A 13521-nucleotide genomic window follows, 5' to 3' on the forward strand; every position below is an offset into this window, starting at 1 on the left:
CTGTATTTAGCACGTATAGTTAGAAGTAAGAACTTTTAGAAGTCCGTGGTAACACAACAGATGCTGAGCGCATGAACCTGTACAGGTAACGTATCAGAGCATCTGAAACGATACGAAAGTTTTAATTAGTTTTCGTTACATTTGAAAAGTAGTTGTCGTCTGCGTGAACAATGAACCGTAAGTGCTCTCAAGTTAACAACAGAGTACCCATTCACTTAACGTAATTACTCTGTTAAACCACCGTTTTTTGCGTGTGGCACTCGGTGGAGATAACAGAATCAGGCAACAGAGGCTCAGCGCCGCATCTCTATGGACTCTTCATGTGTAGGGAAAACAGCGTGCGCTTCGCGTTAAGCTTTACGCCAACCTTTTTTTCTGTGCGTCGTACAGCGGAGAAGCAAGTTCGATGCCTGCAGTCGCCTAAGCACTGTTCACAAAGACCCAAACTGTTCCGTGTTGAAACAGGCCTGCAAGGATGCGAAGTACAAGGGCACGTTGTACTACGACGACACCTACGACGGCGCTGTCGCCTATGACAAGACCGAAAAGTGGCTCTTCACCTACGACAATGTGAAGGCACTTCGCACTAAGGTGAGACAGATAGCGGCCCACAAAGATATAGCGTTTTGTGCTTCCATATTGCTCTATGCTTGCTGGCTATGCTCTCATGGCGTGCGTGCGTGCGTGCGTGCGTGTGTGTGTGCGTGCGTGTGTGTGTGTGTGTGTGTGTGTGTGTGTGTGTGTGTGTGTGTGTGTGTGTGTGTGTGTGTGTGTGTGTGTGTGTGCATGCGTGCGTGCGTGCGTGCGTGCGTGCGTGCGTGCGTGCGTGCGTGCGTGCGTGCGTGCGTGCGTGCGTGCGTGCGTGCGTGCGTGCGTGCGCGCGCGCGCGCGCGCGCTTAAAAGAGGACTATGTGCTTAACGAAAAGAATAGGAGCAATAGTTAATGGCACACCGAAGGTATCGCCAGTACATAACAATTTACGTAAACTAGCCCTCCATTGCATTTAAGTAAAACAGTTAAATAGTGCAGTAAGTCGAGTTGTTTTTCTGTTAGACGAATTATCTTAGTACCTGGCATCGTCAGGAGGATGACGCATACGAAAACTGCGAAGCGAGAAGACAATGGAAAAAATTCGAGGCAAATAAGCCAGAGCGGCATCTGAATCCAGCCAACAGCTTTTACTTTTAAAGTTTTTGCACTTCCCCGTTATTCCTCGTGATGGAATGATCGCAGCGCTAGATTGTGTTCAGGTATACATGCAGCCAAACTCATAACATTCGTGTATTTCCAATGAGAAGAGAAAGAAAAAAGGTACCGCCAGCAGCAAAATTTTGCGGGATTAACGCCGCCTCGCGACCCATACTCGTATTATTTCTGGTGGGCGAAATACGCGACTACCCTCACACTTGCTGCCCGATTAAGCGATTATCTTGCTTGATTGCACCAAAGTAGTTTTTTTTTTCGAACGAGTGCTCCCCTGAGCTTTATCTGTAGACTGTACATGTAGTTCGGCAAGCCGGTACGACAACAGCGTGCTCTTGCCCTGACGTGATCCTACTGCATCTCGCAGTCTGTTCGCAGTGGAGTGCAAGCCGCAAGCGCGTGGCGACAGCTTCAACTCTCGCCAGGTCGGCTCGTGGGTGCGTGGGAACAGCCCATCTGTGGCATGCGTGCTTGCCACTGAAAATGTTTCGCTTGGGAAAGTAGGGAGGGGGAGCAAGAACTCTAGTTGCTAGGAAGATCAGCGGCAAAGCTTCAAAAATAGCTTTGGCAGCTCTGGCTGTCGGCTCTTTGTACTGCGAAGCGTGAGAATCGCAGTTTCACATCCGCATCGAGCGCTTTGTATACACTTCTTTCGAAACTTCCTGTCTATTAAGGCGAAAGCCTTTAATGCCTCATCGTTGTCGACAGAAGGTTGTCAGCAGAGGTGTCATGCTTTTTCTAGTCAGACCTGAAAAAAAAATTTGTGCACGATGGGATTCGGACCACCATCCTTCCGTTCCGCAGCCGAGCGTGCTAAAGGCTACGCTACTTCCTGCCAACACATATGTAGTTCTCCTTGGCTACTGAGGACGCTGGAGAGTGTTTTCAGAACGGCACGAATCAGATGGATGCCTCCCAAACGCCCTCCAGTCTCTCCAGCATTTAAGATTCACAAACAGTTGTGCACTTAATTAACATCTTAACCACACATCAGTGACACAAGCAGCAACACCGCGCTATAAAGGCATTCGTCTCACCGCACTTTAGGTCAACAAAGTGTCCCCTAAATTTTTTGTTTCATTTGTGCGTTTCTTTTGCGCACGTGGAATAGCTGCCCAATTAGACCTGCTGCCTTTTTTGTTTTTTATTGCCCCTTCACAGCTGTGCACGACCGGCCGGTATGTGACGAGACCCAAGCTCAACTTCGCCGCGATAGACGTTCAGTTCGAAGACGGAAACAACGACTGCGGCTCGGGAGCATTCGCCCGGCTGAACTTGCTCAAGGCTCTGGCCGTGTTTTTCCACGGCAACTACACGCCGCCCGCTCAGCTGGCCGCCTGCAATCGCGTCGGCTAGGACGATTCGATTTTGGCACATCCTTTAGTAATGACTTGTTTCCCCTTATTTTTTCTTCTTCTTTCACCTGCGAAGTTCTGCGCTGTTTCGGGATAGTTTAGTTGGCAGCTCAAACCGATCCGGTGTCAGAAAAGAATGCTTTCCTGATTGCGCTCTCTGCAGATTCCGTTCATTTTACTGAGTTATCGACGTTATATTTTGTATGTTATTGAATTCGCCGTGTTGTTAACATTTTTTTTTAATTCTTGCAATTCGAAACTTGAATAACACCATCTGTCGGGCTAGTTGGTTGCGATCCATATGTATCAGCAGCGCGAACACCACACAGGAAGAAGAAGGAGAAGAAGGTAAAGAGCGCTGAACTTCCAACTTTTATTTGAGCAAAAATTGAACCCGCACTTTTATACACATACCAGGTAAAATCCCACCAGGGGGTAATCAAGGCGTTCTATCGAATTGGGACCAACACGATGTCCAGGGCATCAAAATGATAACTACTATCACACTATTCAAAGACTTCCATGAAAAGCACGAATGACATGCGGAAAAAACAAGACAATGTAAAAACAGGGCTGAGTGTGCGCGAATGGAAAAATGGAAAAACAGGGTTGAGGGCGCGAATTTTTCTAAAACCATGAGAAGGCAAGAACACGGTAAAAAGGTAAAAAACAGGGTTGAGTGTGCGCAAATGGAAAAAAATGGAAAAACAGGGTTGAGGGCGCGAATTTTGCTAAAAGAAACAAAGAAAAAAAGAAAAAAAAACATGAGAAGGCGAGACACGGTAACAACGTAAGCGATGCGAAGGGATGAGCGCCAACAATTAACACGGCTAGAACTAAAATGCAGGGTGCCCCTAAAAACCAGGTAAAATCAGGTAAAACCAGAGAGAAAGGTGATTTCTTTTTCAGACAATGAGATGGAAGGGGTGCTTACGCAACCTTCTTTGAGCCCTGAGATGTAGGTAGCTTCAATGATTTCGCGTGTTAATTGGTTTTTATGTTTCTTTAAGACGGTTGCTTTCTTAAAATGAGGAATGCACTTCTTTTGGCTGTCACATACGCTGCAATGGGCGGGCAGGTTCCTCAACGGCGCCCCAGTTAGATCGTTCCTATGTTCCATTAACCTTTCGTTTAAGCATCTTCCTGTTTGGCCTATGTACGCCTTACCGCAAGCTAAAGGTATAGAGTATACAACACCCTCCGCACAAGGTACAAAAGGATCTCGGTGCCTGGTTGTACAGCCACTATTCTTTTTCTTTTTATTAACTTTGTTGCACAGGCTTGACAGGCGCAGAGGGGCTGAAAAGACTACGTCTACGCCTGCTTTTCTGCCAATTTTCTTCAGATTATGCGAGATTTGGTGCAGGTATGGCAGAACGGCGACCCTTTTGTTCCGCTGTCGCGTATCATCCGGGGCTTCACATTCATGCTTCATACTTATCAGGACTTTTTTTGCAACAGACGAAAGGAGAGATTGCGGGTATCCTGATTGCGGGTATCCAATCAGGATACCCGCAATCTCTCCTTTCGTCTGTTGCAAAAAAAGTCCTGATAAGTATGAAGCATGAATGTGAAGCCCCGGATGATACGCGACAGCGGAACAAAAGGGTCGCCGTTCTGCCATACCTGCACCAAATCTCGCATAATCTGAAGAAAATTGGCAGAAAAGCAGGCGTAGACGTAGTCTTTTCAGCCCCTCTGCGCCTGTCAAGCCTGTGCAACAAAGTTAATAAAAAGAAAAAGAATAGTGGCTGTACAACCAGGCACCGAGATCCTTTTGTACCTTGTGCGGAGGGTGTTGTATACTCTATACCTTTAGCTTGCGGTAAGGCGTACATAGGCCAAACAGGAAGATGCTTAAACGAAAGGTTAATGGAACATAGGAACGATCTAACTGGGGCGCCGTTGAGGAACCTGCCCGCCCATTGCAGCGTATGTGACAGCCAAAAGAAGTGCATTCCTCATTTTAAGAAAGCAACCGTCTTAAAGAAACATAAAAACCAATTAACACGCGAAATCATTGAAGCTACCTACATCTCAGGGCTCAAAGAAGGTTGCGTAAGCACCCCTTCCATCTCATTGTCTGAAAAAGAAATCACCTTTCTCTCTGGTTTTACCTGATTTTACCTGGTTTTTAGGGGCACCCTGCATTTTAGTTCTAGCCGTGTTAATTGTTGGCGCTCATCCCTTCGCATCGCTTACGTTGTTACCGTGTCTCGCCTTCTCATGTTTTTTTTCTTTGTTTCTTTTAGCAAAATTCGCGCCCTCAACCCTGTTTTTCCATTTTTTCCATTTGCGCACACTCAACCCTGTTTTTTACCTTTTTACCGTGTTCTTGCCTTCTCATGGTTTTAGAAAAATTCGCGCCCTCAACCCTGTTTTTCCATTTTTCCATTCGCGCACACTCAGCCCTGTTTTTTACATTGTCTTGTTTTTTCCGCATGTCATTCGTGCTTTTCATGGAAGTCTTTGAATAGTGTGATAGTAGTTATCATTTTGATGCCCTGGACATCGTGTTGGTCCCAATTCGATAGAACGCCTTGATTACCCCCTGGTGGGATTTTACCTGGTATGTGTATAAAAGTGCGGGTTCAATTTTTGCTCAAATAAAAGTTGGAAGTTCAGCGCTCTTTACCTTCTTCTCCTTCTTCTTCCTGTGTGGTGTTCGCGCTGCTGATACATATAATTCGAAACTTCGTAGCTTTTCTTTTGCTTTTCAGTGCCTTTTGGCATCAGCTTATGTAATGCGTTCGCTCTCGAAAAAACGCTTTATCTATGACATCCGGAAAATCAATTGGTGGGAAAGAAAGGGGGTTAGCTAATCAAACTTATTTTTTGATAAATTTCGGTTCTTTCCGTTTTTCTTCAGAAATAAACTATTTCATCTGAAAAAAACACCTTTTGACATTTTGCCCAACATAAGGTTCTTTCAATGAAAAAGTTTGTGCGTAGCCCTTTGTAAATTCGCTCACTAAACATCACCCGACCGCTAGTGCCATGCTCAAAAAGTAGAGCCAGCATGAAAACCCTCAGAGAGTGTAGCAAGTGAGACGGTAGAGTTTTGGTGACCGTAAAGAGTGCTGATATCAAAATGTCAAGAACTTAAGCGGGTTTTCCTTCGAATGAGGGTAGTGTTTCCTTTGTGGTATTCCCGTGGTATTCCGTATCGTTATAAGACCCTGTGGTAATGGCAGCTTTAGACGGGCATATTTGTTGGGGTGGGCTTCTAATTCCTCCGTTACAAACTGGGCCTGCTCATATTCATGTATTACAAATACGGGTAAAGAAATAAGTAGGGAAAGCCAGCATGTTTAGAACCTTAATGCTTTTTGAAACCGCGTGGTGCGGTTCAGCTTTCAGTTTGTTTCATCCCTAAAGGTCCCAATAACGAGCATTACCTGAGGGTTTAGGTGCATTAATACGCCACTAGCTTAAGAAGATAATACATAAATATTAAGACTTAACTATTTTTGACGGTTCGCATGAAGATGAGTGAGCCCTTCGTGGTAGGCATGGGCAAGCCTTTGCAGTGTCTCCTTCTATGTTGTGGAGTGCATGTCTCGGGATATATGCAACGAATCATGCCACACATACACTGTCCAGTAAATCCCCTGCCCGTCTCATTGGTCACCATGTTAAACACCGTCGTTTTCGCAACTCTTTTGCCAACGTAGTATACGACACTTGCATTCAGGGCTGCACATGAAAGCGTTTATTTCATTTATTTGCCTATAATTAGTGGGTATACTTTAAGATTGTGTTACATTAGTATCGTTAAATGTTTTCTGTCTTTGCGCCTATACTTGCTTTCTGTTGTGTCCGCCGATTCTATAGCTTCCGTTCGTTCGAAACACTTTCCCAGCAGCACAGCTAATCGCCCCAATATTGGAAATGTATTGGCATAGGCCGGCCCTACTAATTGTACCAGAGTGAAGCACTATTTTCAATATTGAGCCGATTATATGTGCTGCTTGTTATGTCTTGAGAGAGTATCAGTAAATGAATGAATAAACGAATCAAAACAAATACTCACATGACGATTGCCACCTGCAACACAAATTTCACCCACAGCTACAACCAAATGGATACTCCCTGAATTTTCTAGCGAAGGCCTTCGTTGCTCCTTCAGCCTATGCTTTTGTCTGGAGCCTCCTTGCCTCCGCTTCGGCGACACACACACTGCTGCGTCTTCGCGTCTATGTCAATGCGCCTTGGCATCGGCGGTGTGTAAAATTGGAAACAAAAGTCTAGGATGTGTGAGCTGTAAGCGAAACCTACTATTAGTCGCCGTATCAAGACCACACTTATGGAGGTGTAAGTCAAATTCACTTTTTTTTAATCTGGGACATTCAAATGTGACATCTGACAAGCATCGCGCCCATTGGTTTGATTCGCATTCAGAGGTTCTTTGAAGCTTTTGTTCCCTTTAGTAAATTTGGACTTGCGCGCTGTCTTGCGCGATGAGCTGGGTCTTCGAGGACCGTGCGAAGACCCAGATTGTGCAAGGTTGTGCGTCCACACGACCTAGTATGTCCTTGGCGTCTGAAGCAGTCAAGGGGTTCATGTTTGTAACTGGCAGAAAGAAATGCGAAGAGAGACGCGCGCACCTCGCCCTCTCCCCAAGGGCGGACGCAAGACGACGGACAACGCTATGTCGGAAATTGGCGCGTTAACAGCTGTAGCTATAAAAATAAAATTTAGAACTGTACGATATAGTACAATTTTGTTGTGCTTAAAGGTGCTCGAAACACCTTCTGAAGAGCGTACAGTCGCGAGCGAAAAATATTAGCACAGATCATTGGCGATCACAATTCGTATATCTCACCACGCGGCGCTGCGGTACGCAGACCTGCCTAACGGGCCATTTCCATGTTTGCAGCAGAGGGGGGGGGGGGGGGGGGACGGCAGGAAGTAAGCTTTATCAAGCGTGCACCGCACGAGCGTTGAAGTGCCGACCCTACATGACTGTGCTTGAGGCATTTATTTTGGCTCGGTTATTATGAGCAAAGATGGCTTCTTTTTATTACCGTTTTTTTATGTCCGCGATGGTTGGCAAAAGGAACTCGCAGGAACAATAGCTGATAGCGCTACTTTTAGCCAGTAATTTTGCTGTCCGTGGCAGTCCGCTGAACCCCCCTAATACTGTAGAATGGGAACGGCCCGGCACTCTCGTTATCAGCCTCTTCGCCACCCGCAGCGCCACGCGTTGTCATTCCGGCGCTCAGGTGTTCCGTCACGTGTGCTAACCTTTTTTACCCACGACTGTACATCAACGCACTCATTCGCTACCTTCTCTCGTAGTGAATACCTGGGCCAAACAATACACTTCTACACGCGGCAGAGAACCCACAATCGCGGGCGGAAGTCGCCGACTCCTTTCAGGCGACTTATTCATGCTCGCGCCCTCCTCCATTGCACGCTGCTACGTCATTCTGTTCAAAGATGGTTATTTCTGAGATTCTTTCAGGCATCACGCAGCTACTATGGCCGAGGCCAGTAAGCAGTGTGGAGGTGTCTCTCCGGAAGGTCAGGAAGCTCTGACCCCCGGAAGGTGGAGCCGGCGGAGGAACGTCGACCTTTGAGCGTGCAAAAAGTGACGAGAGGAATGGCAAAGGCGCGAAGACTCTAAAAATCAAATTTTGAGAACAGATAACTCAGCTTGTCCAAAACGCATTAAAAAAAATTCTTGCTAGAGAATATTCGTGAAGTGGCGTCCTTTAACATCCCAAGCATACCGCACGTTTATTGAAAGCCCCTTTCACAGCCCATTTAAACAACAGTTAAGTAAATTACACGAATGGAGCACATTCAACTCACTTTCTATTAATAGCACTAAAACTAAGGCCGTGTTATTTCAAGCGAAAAATAAAAACACCTTCATTAACAGTGACCTCGTTATAGGTACATCGACCATTGAACTTGTTCCGTACATAAAAAGTCTTGGAATTATATTTGACGCACACGTAACATGGAATAATCACGTCCAACTCATTCTTAAAAAACTTGCGAAAGGTGTTGGCATATTAACAAGGTTACGCTTTTTCTTACCACAGGCCATTAAGGTGCTAATATATAATTCACTATTTTTATCGCATATTAACTATTGCCACCTGGTCTGGGGTACCACCAACGCAACTAACATTACTAAGCTGTTATTATTACAAAAGAAAGCTGTCCGTGCAATTGCTAATGCACCGCGCCTCGCTCACACAGAACCACTTTTTAACAGACTTTCCATAGCCACCATGAATTCCATATACAATGACTTACTCCTTAGGCGATTTATAGGAAGCAAAAAACAGGGTAACAATTTATTTCAAGAGCTATCTAACCTCACAAGAAATACTAACGTTTACGATACCCGGCATAACGAAACATGGTACATTCCAAAAACACGAACTAACTACGGAACCCAGGCACTAAGTTACAGACTGCCATCATTACTCAACTCACTCGGCAACATTACATGATCATTTGTGTCCAGCGATAAATGTCTGTGTGGTAAACTTTTTCATACTGTTTGATTTGAACTGTTGTAATTTGTGATAGTTTTGTATTTTCCAAATTCTGTTTTGCATTTTTGATTGCTACTTCGTATTGCTATGTTGAATTGTATAGTAAACTATTAATAAGCATTGTTATTGTAAAATATCTTAATCACTTGTATTCCAAATTGACTTTCTTAATAACCCTCATTGCTACTTCATACTCCTATGTCGAATTGAATACTAAACTGTGTTTTTTAAAGGTGATCTTTGTACCATTTCCTAATCGTTGCTGTTGTCAAATTGTGTTTGTTACCAGAATTCATAACATATAGCCTTTATTAATAGGGAACATGGGCCCTGTCAAGCCGCGCTTTTTCCGGCTTTTTGCCCATGTTCCCGACATTGTGTACACATGATGTCTAATAAATGTCTGTCATGTAAATGTCTGTCATGTAAATGATGCCTGCCTGCCTGCCTGCCTGCCTGCCTGCCTGCCTGCCTGCCTGCCTGCCTGCCTGCCTGCCTGCCTGCCTGCCTGCCTGCCTGCCTGCCTGCCTGCCTGCCTGCCTGCCTGCCTGCCTGCCTGCCTGCCTGCCTGCCTGCCTGCCTGCCTGCCTGCCTGCCTGCCTGCCTGCCTGCCTGCCTGCCTGCCTGCCTGCCTGCCTGCCTGCCTGCCTGCCTGCCTGCCTGCCTGCCTGCCTGCCTGCCTGCCTGCCTGCCTGCCTGCCTGCCTGCCTGCCTGCCTGCCTGCCTGCCTGCCTGCCTGCCTGCCTGCCTGCCTGCCTGCCTGCCTGCCTGCCTGCCTGCCTGCCTGCCTGCCTGCCTGCCTGCCTGCCTGCCTGCCTGCCTGCCTGCCTGCCTGCCTGCCTGCCTGCCTGCCTGCCTGCCTGCCTGCCTGCCTGCCTGCCTGCCTGCCTGCCTGCCTGCCTGCCTGCCTGCCTGCCTGCCTGCCTGCCTGCCTGCCTGCCTGCCTGCCTGCCTGCCTGCCTGCCTGCCTGCCTGCCTGCCTGCCTGCCTGCCTGCCTGCCTGCCTGCCTGCCTGCCTGCCTGCCTGCCTGCCTGCCTGCCTGCCTGCCTGCCTGCCTGCCTGCCTGCCTGCCTGCCTGCCTGCCTGCCTGCCTGCCTGCCTGCCTGCCTGCCTGCCTGCCTGCCTGCCTGCCTGCCTGCCTGCCTGCCTGCCTGCCTGCCTGCCTGCCTGCCTGCCTGCCTGCCTGCCTGCCTGCCTGCCTGCCTGCCTGCCTGCCTGCCTGCCTGCCTGCCTGCCTGCCTGCCTGCCTGCCTGCCTGCCTGCCTGCCTGCCTGCCTGCCTGCCTGCCTGCCTGCCTGCCTGCCTGCCTGCCTGCCTGCCTGCCTGCCTGCCTGCCTGCCTGCCTGCCTGCCTGCCTGCCTGCCTGCCTGCCTGCCTGCCTGCCTGCCTGCCTGCCTGCCTGCCTGCCTGCCTGCCTGCCTGCCTGCCTGCCTGCCTGCCTGCCTGCCTGCCTGCCTGCCTGCCTGCCTGCCTGCCTGCCTGCCTGCCTGCCTGCCTGCCTGCCTGCCTGCCTGCCTGCCTGCCTGCCTGCCTGCCTGCCTGCCTGCCTGCCTGCCTGCCTGCCTGCCTGCCTGCCTGCCTGCCTGCCTGCCTGCCTGCCTGCCTGCCTGCCTGCCTGCCTGCCTGCCTGCCTGCCTGCCTGCCTGCCTGCCTGCCTGCCTGCCTGCCTGCCTGCCTGCCTGCCTGCCTGCCTGCCTGCCTGCCTGCCTGCCTGCCTGCCTGCCTGCCTGCCTGCCTGCCTGCCTGCCTGCCTGCCTGCCTGCCTGCCTGCCTGCCTGCCTGCCTGCCTGCCTGCCTGCCTGCCTGCCTGCCTGCCTGCCTGCCTGCCTGCCTGCCTGCCTGCCTGCCTGCCTGCCTGCCTGCCTGCCTGCCTGCCTGCCTGCCTGCCTGCCTGCCTGCCTGCCTGCCTGCCTGCCTGCCTGCCTGCCTGTCTGCCTGTCTGCCTGTCTGCCTGCCTGCCTGTCTGCCTGTCTGTCTGTCTGTCTGTCTGTCTGTCTGTCTGTCTGTCTGTCTGTCCTGGGACTGGGACATTCCATCCTTTTTTGGAGTTTCTGAGGAGGTTTTGTGTTTGTTGGGTTTGAAGAACAAAAAAGTAGGCTACTCTATTAATATAAACAAAATGCGCTGTTAAGCATGGTTCTCGCGCTTATCATAAAACCACATGTCTGACCGCGTAGCAGCCATAACGCTGTCCAAAGAGAGCGAGACAGGAGTCGAAACTAGCAGAACCTACAGAAATTATCACGATGCGTAACCACAACGAGTTGCTGCAATCCCTAATACGGCTTGGCTTCCATAAATTGGCTCTAGGATTCAGCTCGGATCATTCTTCTTGGCTGTTTTTTCCATAAGCAGAGGTATGTCAGTCTTAACAATAGACAGATGCCGCTTTTTAGTACTGCGTAGTTGTTTCAGCGTTCAAAAATGGCGCCGGCAAGTATTCACTATTATAATCAGTACATTGTGTGCCAATTGAAACGGGTGCATTTATTGAGTGACGGAAAAGATTGCTCTTCTTTAACAGCCAAACTAGAAGAGTGTTGTTTATGCGAGCACGTTCATTACGCGAGTAAATACGGTAAAGTTCGATAAATTCAACACTATAAAGACATATCTATCATTGCTTAGAAAGAAATCGTGTGCAGTAATAGCCAACAAAGAACACAAAATTAAATTCATTCTTGAGCTGCATCTAGCAGTACAACTTCCATAAACAGTCAACCCAGTGCGCAGCGCACTGTCCATTAGAGCATATACGTACAATAATTACTGAAACAAAAATTGGCATGAGAAACTGCATATTATTCAATAGACAGAAAACATCACGAAGATTTTTGCAAAGGTAGGGGAAATGAATTCTATCCTAGGTCACTGTCAGATAAACAACCACAAATAACAATAGACTGACAAATCCCCTTAGAACAGCCAGGTCTGTGTATAATGACTTCATACGGAGAATTTTTTCATCGGGTTATGAAAACAAGCAACTTGCGTTTAAGAAATATTAATAATGATTAAATTAGTCGCGAACAGGTCCGTAGTGTTAGCTGCGAAATTCTGTGAGGAGCTAAGCGCATCGCAATAAATAGTAGCTCGATACAGTAACCGTATCGCCAGCGCGTTGATACATTTGATTGTTCGCTACGTTAACGAAATTAGAAAAAGATTTTAAAGAGCAGTGGCTAGATATTGAGCCCCGGTGGACATTAAATATAACAGAAATTAATTCGCTTAAGGTTTGTTCCACCATTCCACATTGATACTTATCCTAGAAAGTTTGGTAATAGTTTAAAAAGATACACAAAGCCCTGCCGAACACGATTTCTGTAACAGAATGCCATGATCAACACTGTCAAACGCCTTTGAGGCATCAAGAAAAAGAGCACATGCAATCTAGTTATGATTAGAGAAGAATATAACAGATCAGTGGAACTTCTAGCATTGTTTGTGTACCTTTACCCTTTATGAATCCATGCTGATTTGATTATATTACGCAGTGCTTATCTAGAAAATGTGCTACCATAAGAACCAATTATTTATCGAATATTTGACCTACATGCACGAGACATCATCGAAATAGGTCTGTAAAGTTAAATATCACTGCGCGCCCCTTACTTATGACGATGTTTTATAATTCCTGTTTTTATTTGAATTGGGATCAATTGCAAGCTGACATTAACAACGTCGAGAATTGGTGTTTGATGAATCGCTTAAAACTGAATATTAAGAAGACTTCCGTCCTGTCTCTAACTATAGGAAACGCGACACAGTTACGTTTGATTATACACTTTTGGCGGGTCAAATTTCTCGTGTGGCCAATGTGCGAGACCTTGGTTTTCTTGTTGATTCAAGGCTTGATTTTAGATTACATGTAAATTCAATTGTGTTACGCGCATTGAGGCATATTGGTCTTATCTCTAGACTAACAAAAAAATTTCGACGGCACGAATGTCTACGTACTCTATATTGTGCCTGTTGATTGTACGTGAGGGAATACGTGCTCTACGTACGCGTTCGTTAGTTTCGTTCCCAAAGAAGGAACTCCGGTAAAACTTAACAACTGGTTTAATTGGCCGAATGGTAAAATAAGAAAACTTTACAGAACGATTGGAAGCACGACCTGTTCGTTCAGCGTCTCACAAAGCACTGTCCCCTCGATGCCGGGCCGAGTCCTCCTTTTCTCCCTCTTCTGCCGCCGCTCCCGCCTCTCCGACCTTGGATAGTAGAATTCCCGGAAAGCCTGTCGCCCGGTTCAGGGACGGTCGCGGGGGAACGGCCACGGGAGCCGGGGGAACGGCCACGGGAGCCGGGGGAACGGCCACGGGCGCCCGAAAGGGCAGGCGCCCTTTCGGGCGCCTGCCGCCTGGTCGGCTCGCGCGCACACACTCACACACAGGTGCGCAAGGGTCCTTGACCGAGGAAATCGCGTGTCGAATGGCGCCGCAT

General features: G+C 47.9%; 1 protein-coding gene across 1 annotated transcript in view; it reads left to right on the forward strand.

The window, feature by feature from the left end:
• LOC149370015 (uncharacterized) overlaps nt 1–2609 on the forward strand; it is a 125406-nt gene extending 122797 nt beyond the window's left edge. Inside the window, exons 13-14 of the mRNA XM_089576791.1 lie at nt 466–591; nt 2366–2609. Coding sequence (XP_089432917.1) covers nt 466–591; nt 2366–2560 — 321 coding nt within the window. The 3' untranslated portion in view covers nt 2561–2609. The remainder of the gene's footprint in view (nt 1–465; nt 592–2365) is intronic.
• Nucleotides 2610–13521: the final 10912 nt, after the last annotated feature.

The sequence above is a fragment of the Amblyomma mixtum genome, chromosome 1 (genome assembly GCF_055824585.1).
Source record: "Amblyomma mixtum isolate Tamu chromosome 1, ASM5582458v1, whole genome shotgun sequence".
In the NCBI taxonomy this organism is placed as follows: domain Eukaryota; kingdom Metazoa; phylum Arthropoda; class Arachnida; order Ixodida; family Ixodidae; genus Amblyomma; species Amblyomma mixtum.